The sequence below is a fragment of the Centroberyx gerrardi genome, chromosome 9 (genome assembly GCF_048128805.1).
Source record: "Centroberyx gerrardi isolate f3 chromosome 9, fCenGer3.hap1.cur.20231027, whole genome shotgun sequence".
Lineage (NCBI taxonomy): Eukaryota > Metazoa > Chordata > Actinopteri > Beryciformes > Berycidae > Centroberyx > Centroberyx gerrardi.
In genome coordinates this window covers 22,300,685-22,323,989 of record NC_136005.1, presented here as the reverse complement: position 1 = coordinate 22,323,989, position 23,305 = coordinate 22,300,685, and the positions used below count along the sequence as shown (strand labels likewise).

Genomic DNA, 23,305 nt, shown 5'->3' with positions numbered 1-23,305 from the left:
ATATAGGCCTACAGTATGTTCGCTGAGAAGTTGCTTGTTATAGGATCTCTTGGTCTGGAGAGATGAGGCAATGAAATGAATGAAATAAGAATTTACTTAATGTAAGAAAAGATAACTAGTGGTTTAGTTCACCACCTTTAGAGCCATGTGTCCCTGCTGGCCTCGCCACAACTTTCTCTGTTTTTCCTCCCTGTAAATAAATACGGGTGAAGAGATTGCCCACTCTCCTTTCAATTTGACAGTACAGATGATAAAACTAGTGTGTGAAATTCATTTATTATTGGTGTGTTGGAGAAAGTTTAGGGGATTATGGAATAGTTGGATGAGTGTCCTCCATCAGACCCTCAAATCATTTTCACCAAAAGGAACCTCTGACTACTAGAAGCCCCAGCGTCACTCCTGTGTCATGTTTAGTCTCAATATTGCCAAAGAGCTATTGATTAATGCTCATACTCTCCGTATAGTCCAGTCTTTATGCGCCCTCGTGTGGAAACGTTGCGCACTGGAGCGCGTTTGGAGAGGAGCGCGTGGGAAGCAGGTTCGCCCCGTCTGCCAAACTGACTTTCAACTTTCATTCGGAGCTTTTCGCCGCTCGTTCTCGTCTCTGAAGTATTTTGGTACCGATATTAATAGCCATTCTTCCGGTTTTCTTGGGAGTTTGCATTTATTAGATAAGTTCTGACTCTGAACTTGTAGCCTACCGCGATCTGCGATCTGCGTGACGGCCGGGGTGTATGCGCGTCTTTCGAGAGCCTGTAGCACCTCCTCCATCTCTAAGCCTACAGTGGAACCATATTTCTGCACACCATGACACATTTTTCAGGATTTGTGAGTTGATAGCACTCTCCTGTCAAGGTATGTTGGCGTTTCCTTTCATTTAAAAGTAGGCCTATCCGAAAATTGTTCATTTTTTGGCTGATAGGCTTGGAGAGGAACTGGAGAAGATCGGTGCGAAACTCCAGCTAGTAGCGCTTTAATCAGCGTCTTCTTCTTGAACTGCTTTAAGCAATTCAAAGTAAGAGGAAGCAAGTGACGTATTATTATTAACAATTATAGAATATCAAGTGGTGTAAAGTAGCCTACATTCAATACGCATACGACTAATGAGCGATTACAGGACAGGTCAGTGTGAACAGATGCAACAGGAACTTACAGTAGCCTACATACTAAGAGAATAAAAGCTTTGATAAAGATGTATTTTATATCATGGTACATACTTATTGTAGGCTACATCATATTATATGGTAACATATAGGCTATGATTAGATACGCGTTGGCTTAATTAAAAATAGTGTCGACTTCCAATCTCATGATATAACTTTATCCATCATTGCATTATCTCGCACTCATACCATACATGCCTTGTCACATCTGACCTGATTCAGTGCAGCCAATAAGGAGCAGGCATAACTTGTTGCAAGGTAATAACGAGTTTTGTATGAAGCCCACAATTCACTGTACAGTGGTATTGCGATGTTCAGGTATAAAGTTTACACTTCGCCCTAACGAAAAATCACTATTCTACAGGGAGTTACAGTGTCTGTGGTGCTCAATAGTGAGTTTATTTTACCTTCGATTTTATTATATTCGACCTTATTATATATACTTCATAGTTTCATGTCCTATGGTATCACTTTGCTATAATATTCCTATAATAATCCTGTTGGGACTTCAAGTTTTACTGTTTTACCACCTGATTATGGTTAGACTTACTATTGCTATTTTACGTTAGGGTCTTTGGATGTTATTATTTGTCTTATGATGTAGGCACTTTACCAACATGCAGTATATCCGTTTTGTGCGCCTCTGCAGTGACATGACAATTGCAAGACAGCACTGTGAAGATAGTGCTCTGGTTTGTGTGTTGGCGCACACAGAGGACTAAGCAGCCTCTATGCACTTTTATTATATTGTGTGCTGCAAATCAAGGGCACACGTTGACAGAGAGAGAGAGACAGACAGAGAGAGAGAGAGAGACAGACAGAGAGAGAGAGAGACAGAGAGAGAGAGAGACGCTGAATTGGCACATTAGAAACTTGGACCACTGATGCAAAGTACGTGACCAATACTGTGAACACACAGACGCTCTACGTGCTCCCAGTCCCCTCAGTTATGACACGCTTTGGTGAACAGCTGAGAAAAGCCTTGCTGACCTTGAGATGCTATCTCCACTATGCACGCACACACACACACACACACACACACACACACACACACACACACACACACACACACACACACACACACACACACACACACACACACATAGAGGCAGAGAGTCCATGCAAATTTCTTATCACATACATGCCCATTCAACCACTGTAAACAATAAGCATGATACTGCTGAAAATGACTATCTCACTACCTTTGTTGCACTTACACACCCAGACTGCATACTGTGCAGTATATTATATGCACATTAAAACATCTTTGTTAAATTAGATTGGTCAGCTAGTGAGGAATCTAGGAGACAACTCATTACTGGTCTCTCTCTCTCTCTCTCTCTCTCTCTCTCTCAGCAACATATGCACACACACATACACACACACACACAAACACACTGATACTGTGTGATACATGCCATGGGCGCAGTCTTATCGTGAGTCTGTGGCTGTGCACACTTCCCCTTGCCTCTGTCACACACTGCAAGATGCCAAAAGGCCTCATAGATATACATATATACTGTATATATTTATATATATATATTTCTACAGTAGCTTTTGCTTTTACAATAAGTCAATGTTCTACTTGGGTTTCAAGAGATTAAGAAGCCCGGTCATTGAATCTATAATAGTAGCTGTAGTTTAAAATGGATAACAGGCGTACTTTCTTGTTTTGCCTACGGTTGCCCTGCCAAAAGCAACCAGTGGAAACTGTGTGAAAAGACGCACATGAAATATCGATGCCAGTAACTCTTTCAGGTCGCCAGGTTGATGTGTTTTTGTTTTTAGAGCATCTTAGTTGTAATGCAATCAATAGTTTTTGAATGCTATGGCCGGTTAACTGTGAATTCCAGCAGTTTCACTGATGTTCAAATGCTTTGTTTCATCCTCCAGTCTCTAAATGGTTCCTTTAATCGCTGAAGCATCATCCTGAGTTCAAGTTCACATCTGGACGAAGGCTTTCCTGCAAACTGAGAATTACTCTGCTGACGGCTCACAATGGCTTCCATAGACCCATACCAGTACATCATTGTGAGTACACTGCTATGTTGACATAGGGCCGTTTTCCTGGACGTACAGTAAAACCTAGCCAAGTGGAAATCGGAATGGAGAGAGTCTACTACTAGCCAAAAACCATCCCATACTGTATCAGACCTGATGCATGGTCTTTATGAAATTTGTAGTCACTTGTTTAGGTAGTAATAGTTGAATAATTTCTAACAAATCTCTTTCATTCCCTCCTGCCCAATATGGAAGTTACTCTCAAGGCTCCAAAGCAAAATTTCATTCAAACATTACAAAAAACATGTTTCAACATCAAGGTTTTTTTTTTATTATGCTTATCATCGCAGCTCTGTGGTCTTACAGTCAGTGCAGAAGCTGGCTAGGTTTAGTGTGGGTTTTGAAAGCAGCAAAGATGAGCATGAGATAAGCGTTATGATATCTGTATACACTGCCCTGTAAGGCTGTTGTATGACTGCGAAACGCCCCCTAACTAATAAGGACTGGAATAGAAGCTCACAACACTCTTATGTTTTATTAAACTCATTTATGGTTAACTGAATTGTTTCACTTAAATAACTAGGAATGCGTAACAGGCCATTATAAACAAAACATCTTAAGATTTCTTGAGAAACACAGATAGGTTTACAGAACGGAGCCCAGTAATTTAAGACGAAATGAAAGCAAAACACTACAACAGAAAAAGAGATAACCCCTGCTCATTGCCAACACAATGAATCAGTGATGAATATCTACAGAGAACAAAGGGGAACTTTGTTTAGGGATTAATGTAAAAAATGCCAGCGAATCAACCCGATATTTTCTGTTGTAGATTTGATCAGCATTACATATTGCTCAACACAGGAAACATCAATACAAACCACAAAATGGCCTCTAAAGTTCCTGGACTGGAGAATTTCATGTTGGATTTGACAGTCGCTCGCCCTACCATGGTCTCACCCACGAAAATGATACTCAATGATACATAAGAATTTCTAGTGAATCTGTCTGTCATCCAGTTGGACTGTATACAGCATGTGTTATTTGTCCATGCATAAGCCTGATGTGCTTTTTTCCCATGTGGGGCAATGAAACAAAATTGAACTGAACGTTTATGTCGCTTTGCAGGTGGAACAACAGTTTTCTCACAAATTCAGAGTGACGGTCGTGCGAGCTGAGAGTGTCACCAAGGGAGCACTGGGTGACCTGTGTGAGTACATTTGTTGCCCCTGTCCATCTGACTTCTGATAAAACATGCAGTACAGTGACACACACACACAATGCATTCACACACACATGCAAAAAAAAAAAAAAGACATCATGCATCATGCAGGCAACAGGAAGTTGATGGTTGTATTTCGTTTGTTTCTTTCAATACAAAATAACAACTGTGTTATACATGTCAATCTCTCATTTTTTACAATTTTTCAGAACATGCTGCATGTGTACAGTAGGTACAATATGTAGTGTGCTGTCAGTATTTTTCGTTGGAAATGCTTCTAGGTGGGAGAAAGGACCTCTGAAAACACATTTAGGTCACCATGGAACTCTCCATTGAAACCAATACAGTCGTAGTTCTGTTAGGTAGGGATCCTGTTTCCTCCACCCAGTGACACTGCAGGGAAACAATGCTACTGTGAATTTGTGTCTGCAGTGGACACCCCAGATCCATACGTGGAGCTGTTCATCCCCACGGCCCCAGAGAGCAGAAAGAGGACCCGCCATATAGACAACGACATCAACCCCAAATGGAACGAGACCTTTCAGTTCATATTGGACCCCAACCAGCAGAATGTCCTGGAGGTGAGAGCTACATTTAATGACAAGTCCAGTATAGGATGACTAGCAGGGGTGTAATGGAGGGTAAACCTGCATAAACACAGCTTACCCACCTTTTTAGGCATGAATATGAGGTAAATTCATAATATATATCATAGAAAGTAGTATCAAACTGACTTAAGCCACATGAGGTTAGGGTCTTTTAAGCATAAACTAATGTTTTTCTGAAAGTATAATTGTTTTTTGTATATACTGGTGGTTTGCCTTATGATGATCACCTACTGGAGGACCGTTTACCTTGATGACAAGATAACACTTGATTGGTCACATAATGTTTGCTGGTTGTTGATGGTTTATGGAAGTGAACATATACACATGCCAGAATAAGTAATGTGCTGCTCCCATTATGTATTTAACTACACACTTCTCATGTTTATTCCAATCAGTTGACGTTAATGGACGCCAATTATGTGATGGATGAGACGCTTGGGACGGCGTCGTACGACATCTCCAAGCTCAAAGTAGGCCAGGCAGAGATGGTGCCTTTCCTCATCGGCAAAGTAAGACATCTGTTCTATTAAAGTAGGAAAGTCCTGCATGTTGATAATGAAAACATCCATGCTAATTAGCACAGAAGCCAATTTGAATTTTAGAACAAATGAAAACTGCATTAAAGACCATAAAGATCAAATATCAGTAGATTAATACAATTTTCTGTTGATGTATTTCTTATTCCATTTTTACACTTTTCCACCCATACTGTATCTTAGCCCCATTTATTCTGTATTATCTCCAACTCTTCCTTTCCACGCATCTTTCATCCCATCCTCTCCTCTACTTCATCTCCTTTCCTCTCCCTCCCTCTCATTCTCTCTTTGTCTGTTTTGTAACCCTGTGTGTTTGCCTGGTGACAGAATTACCAACCTCAATCAACAATCGCCACATATTTTATTGTTTTGACAGGCAACCAAAGTGCACTTAGAGATGTCCCTGGAGGTGTGGTATGTATTCCGTTCAAAATCACTTGTCTGTCATTAAGTTAATTTGGTTTCCCAATGATATTCTGAAGCAGCACTGCCTCTGTGATTAACCCAAAGGCCATCACATGCAAATGACAAAGCTAATATTAGCTAAATTGCAGCAAAAGCAGTCACAGGTTCAACAATACACAGGAATTTACCCGGAGCACTGCAGAAACCCAAATGAGAGCTTAAAGCACCATAACTACGCTCATCTCGCTTTACACCTTTATGACCTTAACAGTAATAGGAGGCTGGTGTAAGCTAACGTGAGGTTAAAATACATCACAAGTACCATTGCATCACTACATAGTGGTTAGTGGGAGGAGTTGGACATGCCAGACATTGTTGGAAGCTTGGTAGTAATGGAAAGGTGAGGGGTAAAGGGTGAGAGGTCATGACTGTGTTTGTCTCTGGTTGTCTGCCTCAGACCAGACCACCCCTGGAGGCAGATCATATCTGAGCTGTAGGCCTGTTGTAACATTAGTCAGGACTGTCTCGCCAACAGAAAGGTCATTTCTTCCCTCTGCCTCTCAGCAGGAAACGGAAAGGCGTGATGAAGTGAATTTACTGTAACTAGACGATGAGATTGAGAAGACATGCAGCTAAAAATAGATGATTTTATGTAACAAGCACTTTATAGTTACTATGAGAACATAGCAGAAGTGGCACTTGAATATTTATTCAAGTCAATTGCATACTGTAAATGTGATGGATCACTCATCTAGGTCAGCTGTACAAAGCCTTATAACTTCCCTTCTTTGTGTGTGCATGTGTTGATATACGTGTGTCTGAATGAATGAATGAATGAATGAATGTGTGTGAGAGAGAGATACTTCATTCATTATTATTGCCAACATGTGTGTATCCGCAGTACCAACCTGGACTTGCGGTTCAGCCTGGCCCTGTGTGAGAAGGAGAAGCAGTACAGACAGACCCGCAGGGAGAGGGTGATGCTGGGCATCAAGAAGCTGCTGGACATGGAGAAGCCTCGTTTCCTCCCCAGCTCTCCTCAGGAGGTGGGAACAGAGCACCAGAAGTGAAGTTTTAACACAGTTTTAACAGGAGAGCTTTTACTTTTGTTTGTAACACCAGATCAAGCACACTATACTCATCTGAAAATACTGGCAAATAATCTCTGTTGGTAGTAAGATGATGTATTAAAAAGAATTACAGAAATGCTGTTAGTGGGGACTGATTGAAAGTGATGAGATTTGTTCACTGTATTTAAATTCTGTTTGAGACTTGACATTAATGACATGGACTTGACTTGGACTTGACAATCCAAGACTTGGACTTGGTAATCTACATTTAGACTTGGGACTCGAGCGAAGTTGACTTGATCACACTTCTGAAGTCTGTTGCCTTTAGGTGATGTAGCAAACAGCCCAAACTTCAAACCTGTTAAATTTATAACCATCACGCATTCAGTTTTTCACAGGTTTTATTCTCAGCTCGTACGGTTCGACTTCAACACTTTTTTATAACTCCTGGCAACTTTATTGGAAACTGAGAAGTGAGCCTTCTAGTAAGCTGCACAAGTCTCCAAGTTCTGCTCTCCTGCTCAGAGCTGAGCAAAGTTTTTTCTGACTGCTGCGGTTTTGGCCCGACGCCCTTTTGGGTTGGCCGCGCATCCTCTTTACCTCCTAGCCAGGCCCGCTGACGTCTTCCGCACGGGCCGGAAGCTTCAGAGCAATGAGATAACCAGCCGCTGCAGGCAGACCGTTTAGCCTCCGACTGTGCTGGAACATCCCCTCTCCAGGTTGACCCTCGTGGAACTATCTCTGTCAGGGTGTTCAGAATAGACCTCAAGATAAACACAGGCTGCTCCTTGGCTAGACTTCAGAAAGGAAAGGATGTGGCTCAGTGAAAATTTCGAAATAGCTGAAAATCAGAAAGCACAAGTTGAAAAATGTTGCAAAGGAGTGACGCAACCAGCATGGCACCCGCACAGTGCAGAGGGAAGTTGCTCATGCTGAAAGAATGAGATATCATGCTTGTAAGAAAAGTCATATTCTTAGCTGTTTATAGTCCTACAGCAGTAGCTTATAACACAACATGTAATCTCCATTATGCTTCTCCCTCACTCCTCTTTCTCCCTCTCTCTTTGTGTGTATGTGTGTGTGTTTAACTGCCTGCCTGCTGCAGGTGCCAGTGATAGCCATAGTGGGCTCAGGAGGGGGTTTCCGAGCGATGGTAGGCTTCTCAGGAGTGATGAAGGCCCTGTATGAGTCGGGCGTCCTGGACTGTGCCACCTACATCGCTGGCCTCTCTGGATCCACGTGGTCAGTTTCAGTACTGTACATTCCTCTTCTTCCTCCTCTCTCTTTACACCCTCTCTCTGCCTGACCCCTCCTTTGTAATCTTACTTTCTCTCTCTATTTGTCTTCCTCTCTCTTTTCACTCTCATGTTTCCGTTCTCCTCCCTGCCCTCTGCGTTGCCTCACCCCTGCCCAGGAAGATTTGCCTACCCCTGCTGGCATGAAGCCTGTCAATTTCTGACGTCACTCATTGCACATTTTCATGCAGCATTTTTGTTCCGGAATATTTCATACATGTTTAGTCTTGCATGATCTTTCTCATCCAGCTAACATAGGTCGAATAGCTAAATCCTCTGGCTTACTTCAACCTCCACCTTCATGTTTGCGGATGAGCTTATTGAATTGTACTTCCTAATAAGTACCTCCCACATAACCTGTAACACCTTTTTTGTCTGGGAAATAGCAGAATGTTAGATAATAACACACCACACACCCTTTTTCTTGTGTAGCAGTGCTTTGTATTGTAATATTCCAAGACCACAAATATGAAGGTTATATACCTTTCTCTCTCTCTCTCTCTCCCCCCCCCCCCCCCCCTCCTCTCTCTCTAGGTACATGTCCACTCTCTACTCCCACCCAGAGTTTCCTACTAAAGGCCCTAAGGACATCAACCAGGAGCTGATGAAGAGTGTTAGCAGTAACCCGCTGAGGCTGTTGCTGCCCCAGCACATCAGCAACTACATCCAGGCCCTGTGGACCAAGAAGGCCGGGGGACAGCCGGTTACCTTCACCGATATCTTCGGCATGCTCATCGGAGAGACTCTTATACCCGGGGTAAGAGCCGCCAGACAGCTGCTGTTTGTTTTAATTTTGATGGCTTTCCTCTTTCTCTGTCTCCTTCCCCTTGTCTGTCATTCTCTATTTCGATTTTCATTTCCTCTCTTTTGTGCCACATGACCCTCAACAACTATTTCATTCTACCCTGCCTCAAAAATGTGCCAATATTAAACTCACTGACCAACTGACTTTTCACCCTAACCTAATTTAGATTAGATTTTTTTGTGCTTTCTTCATGTTTTTGTACATGCATCTTCTCTACTTTTATTTGTATTTTTAGTTTTTTATTATACTTTCTTGTAACCATGTGAAAACATGTTGTGTTGAACATCTGCAGTACGAGTATATGTCACATGTGAATAAATAAATGTATCCCGTACCAGAGGATGGACACCAAGCTGAGTGAGATACAGGAGAAGGTGAACCAGGCTCAGTGTCCCCTTCCTCTCTTCACCTGTCTGCACGTCAAGCCAGATGTCTCTGAGCTCATGTTTGCAGGTAAATGTGTGTGTGTGTGTGTGTGTGTGTATGTGTGTGTGTGTGTGTGTCTTTGCATGTATGTGCGTGTGTCTTTGTGTGCAATACGTGCAGCCATGCTTGCGTGTTTACTCGTGCACTTGACAGAACTATTTTGCATATGTGATGAGTAAATAGAGGTGATCAAATGAGCTTAGCCACATGCAAAGTGACCAAGCTGTACATATTTCCTTATAGTGTGACTCATGTACCACAGAGAGGATGCATCACGATGTGATGGGCTGTCATCTAGCGGCTGCCCTGTGGTGGTGGTGGTGTTAGATAGCAGCTCTGCTACTGTATGTCAAGGAACTGAATAGAGTGCACAAGGCCATGATAAACTCTGGGTTAGTCCCACATTGCACTTCCTCGTAGCGCAGCGGCTGTTAAGTAATTTTCGGTGGAGTTGATATTTGAATAGAAAATCCACAATGGAAAAAACAGATCAGTGAATGTATGTGAATATGAGTTGCTGTCTCCCAAACAGCCAAGACTCGATCTATGATGTCATCAGGAGAAACTTTCCAGAGTTGCTCTATTGACGGTGAATGGGAGACTCCTAGCTTGTTTGAACTTCAAGATTAAAATTAATTTTATTTTTTTGCCAAAAGCTCTGAACAACAAAATATACTCTTATCCATAGATAATCACCCTGGCTGCAATATCAACAAAGTCGTCATATCCTCATTCAGTGAGGCAGTGCCGTGATGACATCACAGATGAGTCTTTCCTTTGTATAGTACAAAAAATCATTTAATGAAGCCAAAGATGGCAACGCGTAAAATAACAACGCCCTACTTAGAAATCCTTACTAAAAATATCTCACTCAGTGTGTAGGAGGCACAGTGTGTACGTGATCGCTGTATAATGCAGCCCAGAAGTACAATCACAACAGCCATCTGACCACAAGCATGTTATTTGTTGTTTTTTGGAAAGGGTGTCAAAGTTGTGCACATGCAGTGTACTTTAGGGAGTGAAATGTCAGGTGCTGCTGTGATATGCCTCAGGGCGAGGTCACCTTAAGACCTAATCTAGAATCACATGGTGTTTGCCTGTTGGTAGCCTTCATCACCACAACTGGATTTGCAAAAAGCGGCTTAAGATGCCTGATTTGGAACATTTGACTGCTGAGTCAGACAGTGACTAAAATAGATGTATGCAAATTGTTGTTCCTCTGTATTCACTTGACTCTCCTCTTACCTAGAATCTCCAGTTTCTTTGTGACCTGGCTCAATGGAAAATACCTTGCTGTCAAAAGACTAAACTAAACTCAAGTTCTAACCTTAACCAATTCAATGGCAATTATGGGCTAAAAGGTGACAGAGGTTTAACCCAAGGATTTTCATCATATGTGCGTATGTGGGTGTGTGTGTGTGTGTGTCTGTGTGTGTGTGCGTATGTATTAGTGCACGTATCCATGCCTGAGAGTTTGTGTACGTGTGTATCTGTCTGTCCACCTGTGTGTCTTGTCGACGTCATAATGACTGTGTGGCTTTCAGGGGTGGGTAGTAACGCATTACAAGTAACGCACATGAGTAAAAAAGTCGTTTTTTTTAAGGAACGAGTACTTTTAGTTTACTCTTTACTCGAGTATATTTTTGAGCCAGTAATCTACTTTTTACTTCACTACATTTGCCATTTATACCTTTGCTACAACTAGTCTGCTCTAAATGTGGGGATTGAGTGTAGGGGGGAGAGCGCGCGAGGAGCACCTCTACTGCAGATGCCAAGTTTCCAGCTGCCTGGAAGAAAAATAAGCACCACCTGTCTTTTGACCACGATGCGATGATGACGGAGCAAAACCCAGAACAAGAGGCAGCTTCCAACAAATGGGTATCCCCAAATGAAAAATGTGAATGGAAAGAAGTTTTCATTCTCTAGCTGATTGACTGAGGTCTTGGTACAGGGAGTAATACTACAGAACAGAAAATCTGAGTTTTAATTAATTGTATTGTATTTGGTATCTACTGCATTTTGGGGCTGTAATAGGTTTGGTTACTTTGATAATGTCTGTAAATACTAGAGTTAAACAGGCTTATATTCTGTTTTATAAAGGGCTAAGAAAGTTTTATCAACAAGTGCTGTTTTTTCATTATTTTGCACTTTTTTTTTTTCATTATTTTGCACTATTCCGCACACCCTAAAAAATATTAAAATGGAAAGTAACTTGTACTTTGAGTAATTTATTAACCAGGAACTTTTTTACTTTTACTTGAGTAGGTTTCTCAAATGGTAATTTCCAATCTTTTAATTGAGTCATTTTTTATGGGAGTAATTGTACTTTTACTTGAGTATAGATTTTCAGTACTCTACCCACCACTGGTGGCTTTGTTATGGAAAGAGAGTTGTGCCAGAGATTGTATCTGAATTGCATACATGTGAAATTGTCATGTTCATATTGATCCATTGATTTAAAAAAAAAAAAAAATAATATTGTTGAATGAATTCAGAAATTCAATTTGTAAGGCACTTTGAAATTGAATGCAATGTCTTGAAATTCAGTGTGATTATTATATTTAACTTTATATATGTCCCAATTCAAATTCAGTTTACTTAATTGAGATTCATCTTCCTGAGAGTCGACTCAAAGGCAGCCGCCTCCTCCAAGGCTGCCAACAGTGGCCACGTCCCACTTTATTATTCAACAGTTCATCATGAGATTGACCAATTCAAATTTGTGCAAGTCAAATACAAATTCTGCTGACACTAATCTCCATCCATACTTTGTTTCTCTTGCAAACAAATGCAAGCACCCTGTTTACCACAGATAGCAGCTTTCATGCATAGAGCACAGTCTTCAGTAAAATAGATAGACACTGACTGAATAATATAGGTGATTGTGTTTTTTCAGAAACTCAGTTACTTTTCTCTTAAATTACTTTGTTGTTGATGTGATTTTGAATGACACCCTGACACCCTTTCCACCTGCAGACTGGGTGGAGTTCAGTCCCTATGAAATCGGGATGGCCAAGTACGGCACCTTCATGACCCCGGACTTGTTTGGAAGCAAGTTTTTCATGGGAACTGTTGTCAAGAAATACGAGGAAAACCCACTGCATTTTCTTATGGGTGAGAAAGATCCACAGGCAGATGCACACACACTTACCATATTCGCAGATGCACATGCATACACACGTACACACACACACGCATGCATGCGTCATGTATGTGTGCTTGTTTGTGTCTGTTTTCCAGGTGTGTGGGGCAGTGCCTTCTCGATCCTGTTCAACAGAGTGCTGGGGGTCAAAGACACGGCTGGAGGCAGCACCATGGAGGAGGAGTTAGGTAATCTTCCTCTGTTTCTTTCTGTCTTTGTGTCTCGTACTCAGCTGCACTGATTTAGAGGAGAATCATGTTTTAATAAAGTAAAATACATTCGCTTTTTGTGATTGGAACAGCACCGTATGTATAGTGATCCTGCAATAGACTACTGATTTAGTGAAGTGGGTTTTTCCAAATAATGTTTTTCCAACCAATCAATCAATCAATCAATCAATCAATCAATCAATCAAGTATTGCATATGAAAGATTGCCGCACAGTGTGTTTCACAAATAAAAGAAAGAATAATAAAATGCAATCAAATTCAACACAATAAAACATAACAATGAAATAAAATATAGTAAATTAAAATGAATAGAATAATACAATAAGAGAGAGAGAGACAGTTTTCAATACCAAAATAAAAACACTAATTGCGCCACAGGAAAAATGTTAAAAAGATCCAAGTTATTGTAAGGTCCCATATAAAAATGCATTTCACATATTTTTCAAAATATTATTAAAATATATTAAATTCATTCAAAACATATTTTGTGTATTCGGATATGTCGCACAGGAAGAAAATGTATTTCCATTGTGCAAAATATATTTTGAATGATCATGTGAAATACTTTTTTGGCCAATTTTTGTTGAAACTTTTCTCTAAACATCATAATCCGTGTATGTTCTTCCAGATAATTTCATATTGTCTTTGAGTATAATAGATCCATTGATGGAACAACATGATGGTTTTGAAACACATGCATGATACACACTGTTATGTAGAGGTGTTGTACTGAAACTGTGCGTCTTGCCCAGGCCTTCCACCCTCCTCCACCATGCAGACAGTTCATCACCTCATCTCCCATTGTTGTCTGTCCTCTTTTAACACCTGTCTCTTTCTCTGGTGGCAAATGTATTTTCACACACTTTGACACATACACTGGGTATCCTGACCTTTAAAATTACCTGCCTAAAATAATCACCTGGCCTTGGGCGTGTCGATTTTCACACGAGACGGGAGATATCAGCTTCCTGTGATTATTCTGACAGCTCATCAGATGTTTGTTTTGCTCGAGCGCTTTTGTTTGGTGTGACCTTTTAACATGCAGACTCACTCTTATAGCAACAATGCAGTGTGTTGTGTGCGTAAGTGCTAAGAATGTCTCCACCCAATTAAAGAATGTATTAGTTTATTAGGTGTATTGTCTTTCGGATGGGAGTCCTTTTGATAGAGATAAACAATAGAAAGTGAATTTGGTGTTGCCTAATAATTGGATTAACTTCTTTTGAAGAAGGGTCTTGATGAGTGAAGCTGTCTTGTCTCTTTCTTACAGAGCAGATCAGGCCTCAGCACATCGTTGGAGAAGACAGTCTGGACAATGACGAAGAGCGACGCATAGGTGAGGCCAACTAAGACAGGCATGATTCACCGGAAGGACTTACAATATCCTACTGTACAGTTTGCTTCAATTATGTACGGTGCAATGGCGATAACACACTTTACACACTTTACACACACACTTTAGTGTTTGAGGGAACGTTTTTTTTTTTATGTGGTTTCTTTTAATTTTGCTGCATCATGCTTCTGGTGATTGCCGTGAGAAGGCCATATTATATACAGCGGCTGCTGTGGTTACTGCCAGGCTATGGAGAAATGCTGATACATGAAGCTTTCACTGCCAACTTCTTGGTTTGCAGACTCCATATATCGAGGGCTTGGAGCCAAAGGGGCGTAAGTGCGTTATAGTAGATTTTATAGGAGAGCCAAAACAAATTTTGATCAAACTTGGATCAGCTGCTGTTATCACATACTAAGCACAATATTTTAACTTTTTGTGTTATCAGATTGAGCATTACTATAAAAACAATACTGCTACAGTTTAAGTTGAATTATATTTGTTAACTTTTTTAAAAATGGCAAAAGAGTGAAATATGCCTTTTTGGCACAAACATTGTCCCAATACAGCCATGCAGAATATGGGCGTATGTAAGTAAACAATTGTAAAACACATTCATTTTAATATAAATCTAGCAATTACACTTCAGTCAATACTGAAATATAAAACAAGATCAGAATGAATATTTTTATCTTGAAGTAATGCTCAGCAACTTTCACCAAGGCCTTTAAAATTGTAGGCTACATGGAACATATCAAATTGATTGATACATTTTTTCTGTTAAAAACTTTTAATAAACCTTTTTAATAAACCTCTACAGACATAAGAAACTACTTTTGAAAAAAAAGTGGGGCTTTGCTTGGTGTCAAAAGAGCGTAAGTGCAGTTACGCCCTTTTGGCAGCAAACAAAACCCTACTTTTACTGTTACGGCTTTCAGTTTTTGTTTAATTAAAACGTATGGGCCATGATTTCAGTTGTGTCCTTTTGACACTGAAAAGATCTCACTGAGACCTTTCAGTTATCATGGTTTGCAAATGTTGGGTGGTGAATGGGTGTTTTGTTGCTGATGTTCCTTTTAGTAGTGATATGCAACATGAATTTGAGGTTAGGCGCTGTGGTAATGGCTTTCTGTTTGTAGGTGTATTGGAGTGAAATGGTAGAGAGAGAAAGAGAGAGAGAGAGAGAGAGAGAGAGAGAGAAAGAGAGAGAGAGTGAGAGAGACAGAGAGAGAGAGAGAGAGAGAGAGAGGGGAAGTGACGCAGTATATTGTGCCAGTGCAAAATTGTGTACCAAAGTTAATGGCCATTGAACATAGAAATTTATTTTTCCCTCCAAAACTGGCACATCATGATAAAAACAAAAGTTTTTTTTTTATTATGCTTTCTCAGTAACTATTTGCACACTGCCTTACGTAGCTACTATAGTCAGGGGCAACAATGTAGGCACCCTAAAGTAGACTCGATGAGATCAGAACTACTCTGGGTATACTTGGTTAAAAATCACTTTTTCTTTCTGTGTAATTCAGTGAAGCCAAAGTTGGGAAGGAGGGGACAATGTCCAGGACTTCAGTACATGTCCAAGCACAACTGACATAGAGAGATTAACACACATTTTGGTGGTCAAGACAGGACCAAAATTTTTATACATTTAGATATAAGAAGTATGTTTGAATATGCAAATGCCAACTGTTAATCTGTCCTGTCTTGTCTCTTTTTGTTACATCATATGTTTATTCTATGCCTTGTTTTTAATGTTTGCTTGAACGCTTTAATTGTGTCCTTAATAAAATATTGAATTGAATTACATTTTTCCCAATTTGTTTTACAGAAAAGAAACTTTCCCTCAGTCACTTTCCCAATCCATTGTCACTGCATGTCCTACAGACAAAATGTGCCTAATAACAATATTTTTCTGCAATTACTTTGGTTGCTAGGCGGTACAGAGAATCAGGAGGCAGAGGATGAGTTCCATCGACACGCCCAGACCAGCTGGGGTCAGCGAATGATCACTTCCCTCTTCAGTGAGTCTGCCTTGTTCAACACGCGAGAGGGCCGGGCGGGGAAGGTACATTCTGAAATTATGAAATGAAAGCATTGAAATGAAATGAAAGCATATAATGCATATAATGCTTCATTCTAGTTTCCCTTTTCTTACATTCAGATTTGCACCAAACTCTTTTTTCTCTGCTTTCCCCATCTCAATCTTTACCAGGTGCATAATTTCATGCTGGGCCTGAACCTGAACACCAACATCCCCTTCTCCCCCTTCAGTGAGCTCATGTGTCAGTCCACTGCACCGGAGGACGAGGTGGACGCCGTCACAGGTAAGGGAAGCGGAGAAAAGTCATTTAGGGCTTTTACTCATAAATATAAATGATTCTCACATTTTATTGCCTTAAGGGGATATATGACTTTATTTGTACAGCAGTGAAATGAAAGAAAAGCAGGATAGGAAATGATAATATGCATATTGCAGTATCGATTCTCCAGGTTATTGATAATCCTGTCTAGTTTGCCTGCTGTAGAAAAAGGAACAACTGCCATTTCATTGGAGTCCAACACTGCTGAAGAACTGTATGCCGATGCAAATAGTGGTGATATTGAAAAATCTGGAGTCAGAAAAAAACAATTACATAGATCATAAATCATTGTTGCTTGGTCATGAATAAAATGTGGCTGAACAGAAATTTCCCATAATGTTCCTGATATCATCTGTGTTATTTTTCTGGAATGTTCTCAGACCCAGACGAGTTTGACCGTATCTACGAGCCTCTGGATGTGAAGAGTAAGAAGATCCATGTGGTGGATAGCGGTCTGACCTATAACCTTCCCTACCCCCTCATCCTGCGGCCGCAGCGCGGCGTCGACCTCATCATCTCCTTTGACTTCTCTGCACGACCCAGCGACTCCAGCCCCCCATTTAAGGTCAGAATCCACCTGCAGGCTAAGCACTTTCTCTGCTTTATTTTAACAAGCCGTCATAAACATTAGGAATATATTTCTGCCACAATGACAATGAATGGATTGTAGAGTTTTGAAGTGTGGCCCATGCAGACAGGTGAAATCAAATCAAGTTTTCCCCCTAGGAGCTTCTGCTGGCAGAGAAGTGGGCCCGAATGAACAAGCTCCCCTTCCCCAAGATCGACCCCAAAGTCTTCGACCGCGAGGGCCTGAAGGAATGCTACGTCTTCAAACCAAAAAAAGGGGAAAAGAATTGCCCCACCGTCATCCACTTTGTCCTGGTCAACATCAACTTCAGGCAATTCAAAGCGCCCGGTAAGTATGTGCACATGTTGAGGTTCTTGTGTGTTATTGGGAAAATATTCCAGGGCTCTTTGAAGAATTGTAATTATGCCGCTTTACCACCATGGCATATGAGGCATCTCTTCCTCGAAGTTGGACTGTGGAATTCCACTATATTCGGGCAATTATGGTCAGTTCCGGTGTTTTACATATAGTGAAAAGTTGGGCCTCTCATCTGTGTGACCCCAGTAAATCCTCGGCTCAAAGTCGGTGTGGGTTTCTGGTGGAAATTGTGTGTCTGTGTGTGCAAGCATGCCTGCATGTCTGTGTGTGTGTGTGTGTGTGTGTGTGCAGACATGTCCGCAGTGTGTGTGTGTGTGTGTGTGTGTTCAGTGTTTTATGAGCTGTTTGGGTGAGTTATGGTCCCTGGAGGAGTCAGTCTTTGGCCAGGTGCCTGGGGGAATCTCTCACGCCAATGGGATTGCTCTGTGCGTGTGTAAACAACCCATACATCACCGGCCCATACAAAGACACACCAGATAACACTAAGCCCCGTCTCCACTGCAGTGAACATGGGGTCCATACTGCCTCTTACAGCGGGCCACCCGCCCACACACTTCCTCGGCCTGTTAATGGCCATTACATAAGCTTTTCTGCCTCATAGCCAGAAAGATATCTAAAGGAATTCTACCAAAAATGGGCTTCCGCTTGTGGAAAAAGGAAGGTATCGTCATCATCATCATCATCATCATCATCATCATCATCATCATCATCATCATCATGGGGGGGACTCATCACTGGCTGCTTGCTTTTTCTGAGCTGTTATTTCTCTCTGTCTCATCTGTTCCCCCCGTCTCAATACAGTGCAGTCAAATACCGGATGGTGCATACCGCTTTTCCTTAAAAAGTAAATGACGAGTCAAAATTGCGAGATAAACTTTTTTTTGCATATGAATAGGTTTCCATATAATAAAGTTGCCATTTCTGCTCAATTCTTCTCAAAACGTCAACAGGTTTTGTTTTCTTTGTTTCTACTAAATCTAGTCTTGCTTTCTTTCCTCACTTTTGTGTGTTTATAGGACTCAGCTGGTATGTGACGGGACATTAAAAACATTTTTTTCCTGTGTTCTTCCCGGTGGATCAGTCTCTCCCCTGCACCTAAATAACTTTTTGTGGATGTGTGTTTTCTAACTTACTTGTTGCAGGAGTCCCCAGAGAGACAGAGAAGGAGAAGGAGGTGGCAGACTTTGACATATTTGATGACCCCGAGACGCCGTACTCGACTTTTAACTTCCAGTACTCCAACCAGGCCTTCACCCAACTCCATGACCTCATGGAGTTTAACACACTCAACAACATAGAGGTCAGTTCTGCCTTGATGGTTTAATAGGTTGTTTAATTGGGGATACAAGTTTGTGTCCCCAATATAATTCAACCAGTTAGTTACTGGGAGGGACACAAAGTTGCCACCTCAAAATGGCTTTAGATGAGAGTTCTGACACCAAGCCACAGCAAACAATAGCAACATATATTTTTTTTACAGTTTCATCAGAATCAGGGTTATCAAAATGGTTACCAACGTGATGCAGGACTTACTAATACGCATATACACACACGTAATCCTTTTCATTCAGTCATTCATTCTTTCTTAAGCTATATTTAGCTGTGTCTTTTCTTCAGAAAGACTTCAATGCTATCTTTGGGGAAATTGAAATATTTACACACTCACATGACAGATAGCAGTTGTTTTGCAATATCAAAACCCAATTGGCCGACTGCAACTGGATTGTACGAGTCTGGTCTGGTGTAAGTGTGTCACTGTGAAGGGCCTGAGTGTAACAGAGGTCAGACTCACTTTCACTCACTGCATCTGACTCACATCCTTGCTGAGTAAATTGCTAGATGTGATGCAGCGTGTTTGATTTCAGCGAAAGGTCAGCTCATTCAGACAGACCTACTTTGTCAATATAGAAGTTTCCCAAAATACCTTCATACAGTATAGTGTACAGGTAGTAGCCACTGCTCAAAGCCTTTAGTCTAACATGGATGGAACTGAGCTCGGCCAGGCAGCTCTAATTTATGGAAAACCACATTCCAACCGAAATGTCACGTCAGTCAACTGCTACGAACACACGCAAAAACCATCCCAGCAACATCAAAGTTTGCTAAATTATCCAACACTAATTAGATGTCCCCCATAGTATGAGACTTCAAATGAATGTGTGCATACTGATCTTTATATCTACTGCATGTGCCACTCATATTTCAATCAAGGTTTTTCAAAAGTGTTCAGTGCCCTAATCACATATAGGTAGGGTTTACATTCATCCATCCTCTCTCTACTTCAAGGGTTTTGCTCCAAAGCAAGATATCCACCAAAAAGAGATACCCACACTACTCTGAACCAAAAAAATCAAACCATTAATATGAAGCACATTTTGAAACTAGGATAGGATAGGATAGTACTTTTTTGAGTAATAAACCAAAATAAAATAAAAAGACTAAAAATAGAGAATACAAGAATACAAAAGCAGGTCCAGAAGAGTATATAAGACCTTTTCGTACAATACAGTATGTAACATTTCTGCTGATAGAATTAATAGAGTTTTGGAATACTGATTAAAGCATTTCTTCCCTCAATGGAAATCCATTTTGGAATGAAACCCTGTCCTTGTCCCTGTAGGTGATCAAAGAGGCCATCAAGGAGAGCATCGTGTACAGGAAGGAGAGTCCCTCCCGCTGCTCCATGCCCTTCTCCCTCAACGAGATCCAGAAGAAGAAGTTCCTCAAGAGGGAGACTCGGGCGAAACCTCTGAAGTGATCACCGGAAGCCTGATCTGAATCGAAGACTTTGGATAAGTGGACTTTAGTGATTCTTCTAGATTCTCTTATAAAGTGAAGCATTTTCTTTTTGGAAAATGCGATCATGCTGAGTTTTTTTTCTGTATAATTTCAAACAAGAGCGTTTGTTGAGCTGTGGATTTGAGATTAACGCCTGATAAAGGTTGTTTTGTTTTTTGTAAAGGACCCTAAAGTTTACCAGTAAAAGCCTAGGGACTCTTACCTGTACTGTACCTCCTTTCCATATCTCAAGCATGACTGTAGAACATGCAAAGTGTCAAGTGTTTTTATTATTATTTTTTTCACTGGATGGCTCGTCTAAACATGTAATCCTGTCAGGAAAACATGGAAGAGGAGCTCCTAACCATTGGGTTTGTTTGATGGCAACTCCTAAACACGCCAAGCGCACCCCCTCTGGATACCTCAAACATCTCAATCATGTTTACCCACCTACAGGGAGGGAGCACTCCCTGCTCCCCCGTAGGGAGTGTCTCACATGAAAGCCACCATTTTGAAAAACAAAGACTTGATGCCATAGAAACGGCCCTTCACCTCCACCCCCCCCCCCCCCCCCCCCCCACCCCCCTCCCTGTTACTGCCGCGCATAAGCATCAGGCTGAAGGTGTGTTTATTTTCCTGACCGTGTTATTTCAGGCTTTCCCTTTAGATACAGGCGCAGCTTGTGTGTGTGTGTGTTGTTTTTTTTTTGGACAAGTCATTTCCTCCTCCCATAGCCCAACTAACTCCTGAACCCCCCCACCCCCGTAACCTGATATAAGTGGAGCTGAGGTTAGAGGGAGGGTAGGGTTGGGTGGGGTGGGGTGTGAGTGAGTGCGTGCGTGTGTGTGTGTGTGTGCGTGGCGCGATCACGGCATCCACTTGCAGCTTAACGGCGGCTCTCAGCGGCACTCAGTGGAATTTTACACACTACACCTACACCTGCAGCACTGGAGGCCTTGGAATCTGACACACTACACCTACACCTGCGGGGGCCCGAGGGCCGCACACACACAGCAGTGGAATTTTACACCGAAACACCGCCGACCCTTTACAGGCTCGCGTTCCAGCCCGATGGGTTTGTGAGAAACTCAGAAATCAGCGGGGTTTGCAGTCTCCCTGCGGCGGGCGACGGCCGCCGAACTATGCAGCTCGGCTATTTTAGTTCATATTTTTTAGCAGAATATTTGTTGCATTTTTTCAACTTTTTTTCATCTTTTCTGTCATTTATGATTAACAGAATTCTCTTATGTGTTTTATAAGACTTGAATTCATGCTCAAAGCTGTGTGCAACGAAACAAGCAATGCTCATCTTATGAAGACATCTCTGTTTGCAGCTCTATGATCTGTGTCATGATTCACTGTGTTTTCTTTTACTTTCTAATTTAGGTTTGAATATAGAATACATACAAGCACTGTAGTAAAATATGCTTTCTTTTCTCCATTTTTTTTGTCAATATATTAAAGTTTTGAATGAGCGTTGACAATGTTTACAAATGTGTAAGTAAGACGTGTAAAGGCAGTCAGTTCTGGGGGGACCAAGTTGTGTACATAGACACTCCTGTGACCATTATCTATGTGTTGTTTTATCTGATAAATCATACCATATGCAATGTTTATGTGCAATGGAAACATAATCGAATAAATGGAAGAAAAGACCTTGCTTCTAGTGCTTTCTGTTGAAGTGTTTGACACGCTTCGTAATATTTCTGCTCCTCCTGAAATATTTCATCAGCCAAGGAAAAGGTGCAGAGTCACAGTCCTGTCACGTTCTCTTTCCTTTTGTTGTGGTTGATCAACTTTAACTTTGACTTGACAAAGAGAGTTGGTGTAGATGTTGTAACCACCTCAGACAAATCTTTTAAACATAAAAGACACATCATTCTTACTCTGCAGCTACTTAACAGTCTACTTTGGTGTACTGTGCTGAACTGAACTTCAAGGCAGAATCTGCAAAAGAGATATGAGAGGAAATTCCTATGCTGGTGCTCGCAGGTGTCTGACCTAAATATCACCGGATCAGTTTCAAGGGGTTTATTCTTCCCTGAGAGAAGTTCTCATAACAACTGAGAACAGCAGGGTGATTTTACAAAGGGTGATTTTACAAAACAGCAGAGAGCAGAGCCACTTTCCCCCTCCACCATGAGCAGCCACCCACAGTCTCTCCACAGCCTGAAGACCTGCTCCAACGCATCACCCGGTAAATCATTACATTCCCCAATTAAATCATCATCCAAGAGCAATATTCCCATCATATGAGAGTACTAATTATGTGCTTAGGATACTTGTGTGCGAGTCCTTTTCTCTGGCACGGAAACGTCTGGCCCGGCGCCCTGGAGATTTACTCCGACATTCAGAGCTGCGGTCCTGACAGACTTCAGCTTCAGAGTCTCCACACACACACACACACACCGGGTTTCACTTCTCCTGTGTGACAGGGAGATAATATCAAGTTTCTCCTCGTCTCGTCTCGGCTCACGCCGTGCAGGGAGGAGGAAATGACCTCCGTGTTGGAGTTTTTCAGGGCTTTCTGATTGCACATTCACGTAAAGGTCATGTATGTGCCTGTATTCTCGCCCTTTTGATGTGTTGAGTCATACGCATAGCAGAGACGGGCTGTGGCACTCCACAAAGCCCGCAATGAGGACACTCACGACCAATGCACGCAACGGTGTGTGTGTGTGTGTGTGTGTGTGTGTGTAAGAGAGAGAGAGAGAAGGGGAGAGAGAGGGAGAGAGAGAGAGGACGCAAGTGTGTATGTGCGTGTTTTCTTGTGTGCGTATCTATTTCTGGATTTCTTAGTCTGTCTAGATGTCACACATTTGAAGACAGCAGGCCTGTATGTGTGTGTGTGGGGGGGGATTAAGGGGGGGGGGTGCTTTTTGAAATTTCACAACTTCACTCTGACTCCAGCCTGTTACTCTGGTTGTGTTATTCAGCTTCAAACACTTCCACAGCCACGTCCAGTTCAGTGAGCAATCCTTCCTCA

At 41.6% G+C, this 23,305-nt stretch overlaps 1 protein-coding gene across 4 annotated transcripts; it reads left to right on the top strand.

Moving 5' to 3' along the window:
* The first annotated feature begins 542 nt into the window (after nt 1-542).
* Nucleotides 543-21,979, top strand: pla2g4ab (phospholipase A2, group IVAb (cytosolic, calcium-dependent)). Of its 4 annotated transcripts, none has more exons than XM_071913427.2 (19): nt 543-855; nt 3,057-3,194; nt 4,293-4,374; nt 4,819-4,967; nt 5,390-5,503; nt 5,907-5,944; nt 6,837-6,981; nt 8,111-8,247; nt 8,835-9,057; nt 9,444-9,558; nt 12,508-12,645; nt 12,772-12,861; nt 14,173-14,238; nt 16,170-16,300; nt 16,448-16,559; nt 16,976-17,160; nt 17,322-17,511; nt 18,684-18,841; nt 20,162-21,979. In XM_071913427.2, exons 2-19 carry the CDS (start codon nt 3,162-3,164, stop codon nt 20,297-20,299), a joined length of 2,244 nt encoding a protein of 747 aa, XP_071769528.1. In that variant the 5' UTR covers nt 543-855; nt 3,057-3,161; the 3' UTR covers nt 20,300-21,979. The 4 variants fall into 4 exon arrangements, with proteins under 4 accessions (XP_071769528.1, XP_078141874.1, XP_071769531.1 ...); XM_071913430.2 differs by lacking the exon at nt 543-855 and adding an exon at nt 1,396-1,421; XM_071913428.2 differs by lacking the exon at nt 543-855 and adding an exon at nt 1,813-1,859.
* The last annotated feature ends 1,326 nt before the right edge of the window (nt 21,980-23,305 follow it).

Coding starts and splice junctions, on each gene's coding strand:
- pla2g4ab (XM_071913427.2), top strand. CDS start 3,162: ATGGCTTCCATAGACCCATACCAGTACATCATT. Junction 4,375..4,818: donor GGGAGCACTGGGTGACCTGT/GTGAGTACATTT, acceptor TTGTGTCTGCAG/TGGACACCCCAGATCCATAC. Junction 9,058..9,443: donor GAGAGACTCTTATACCCGGG/GTAAGAGCCGCC, acceptor ATCCCGTACCAG/AGGATGGACACCAAGCTGAG.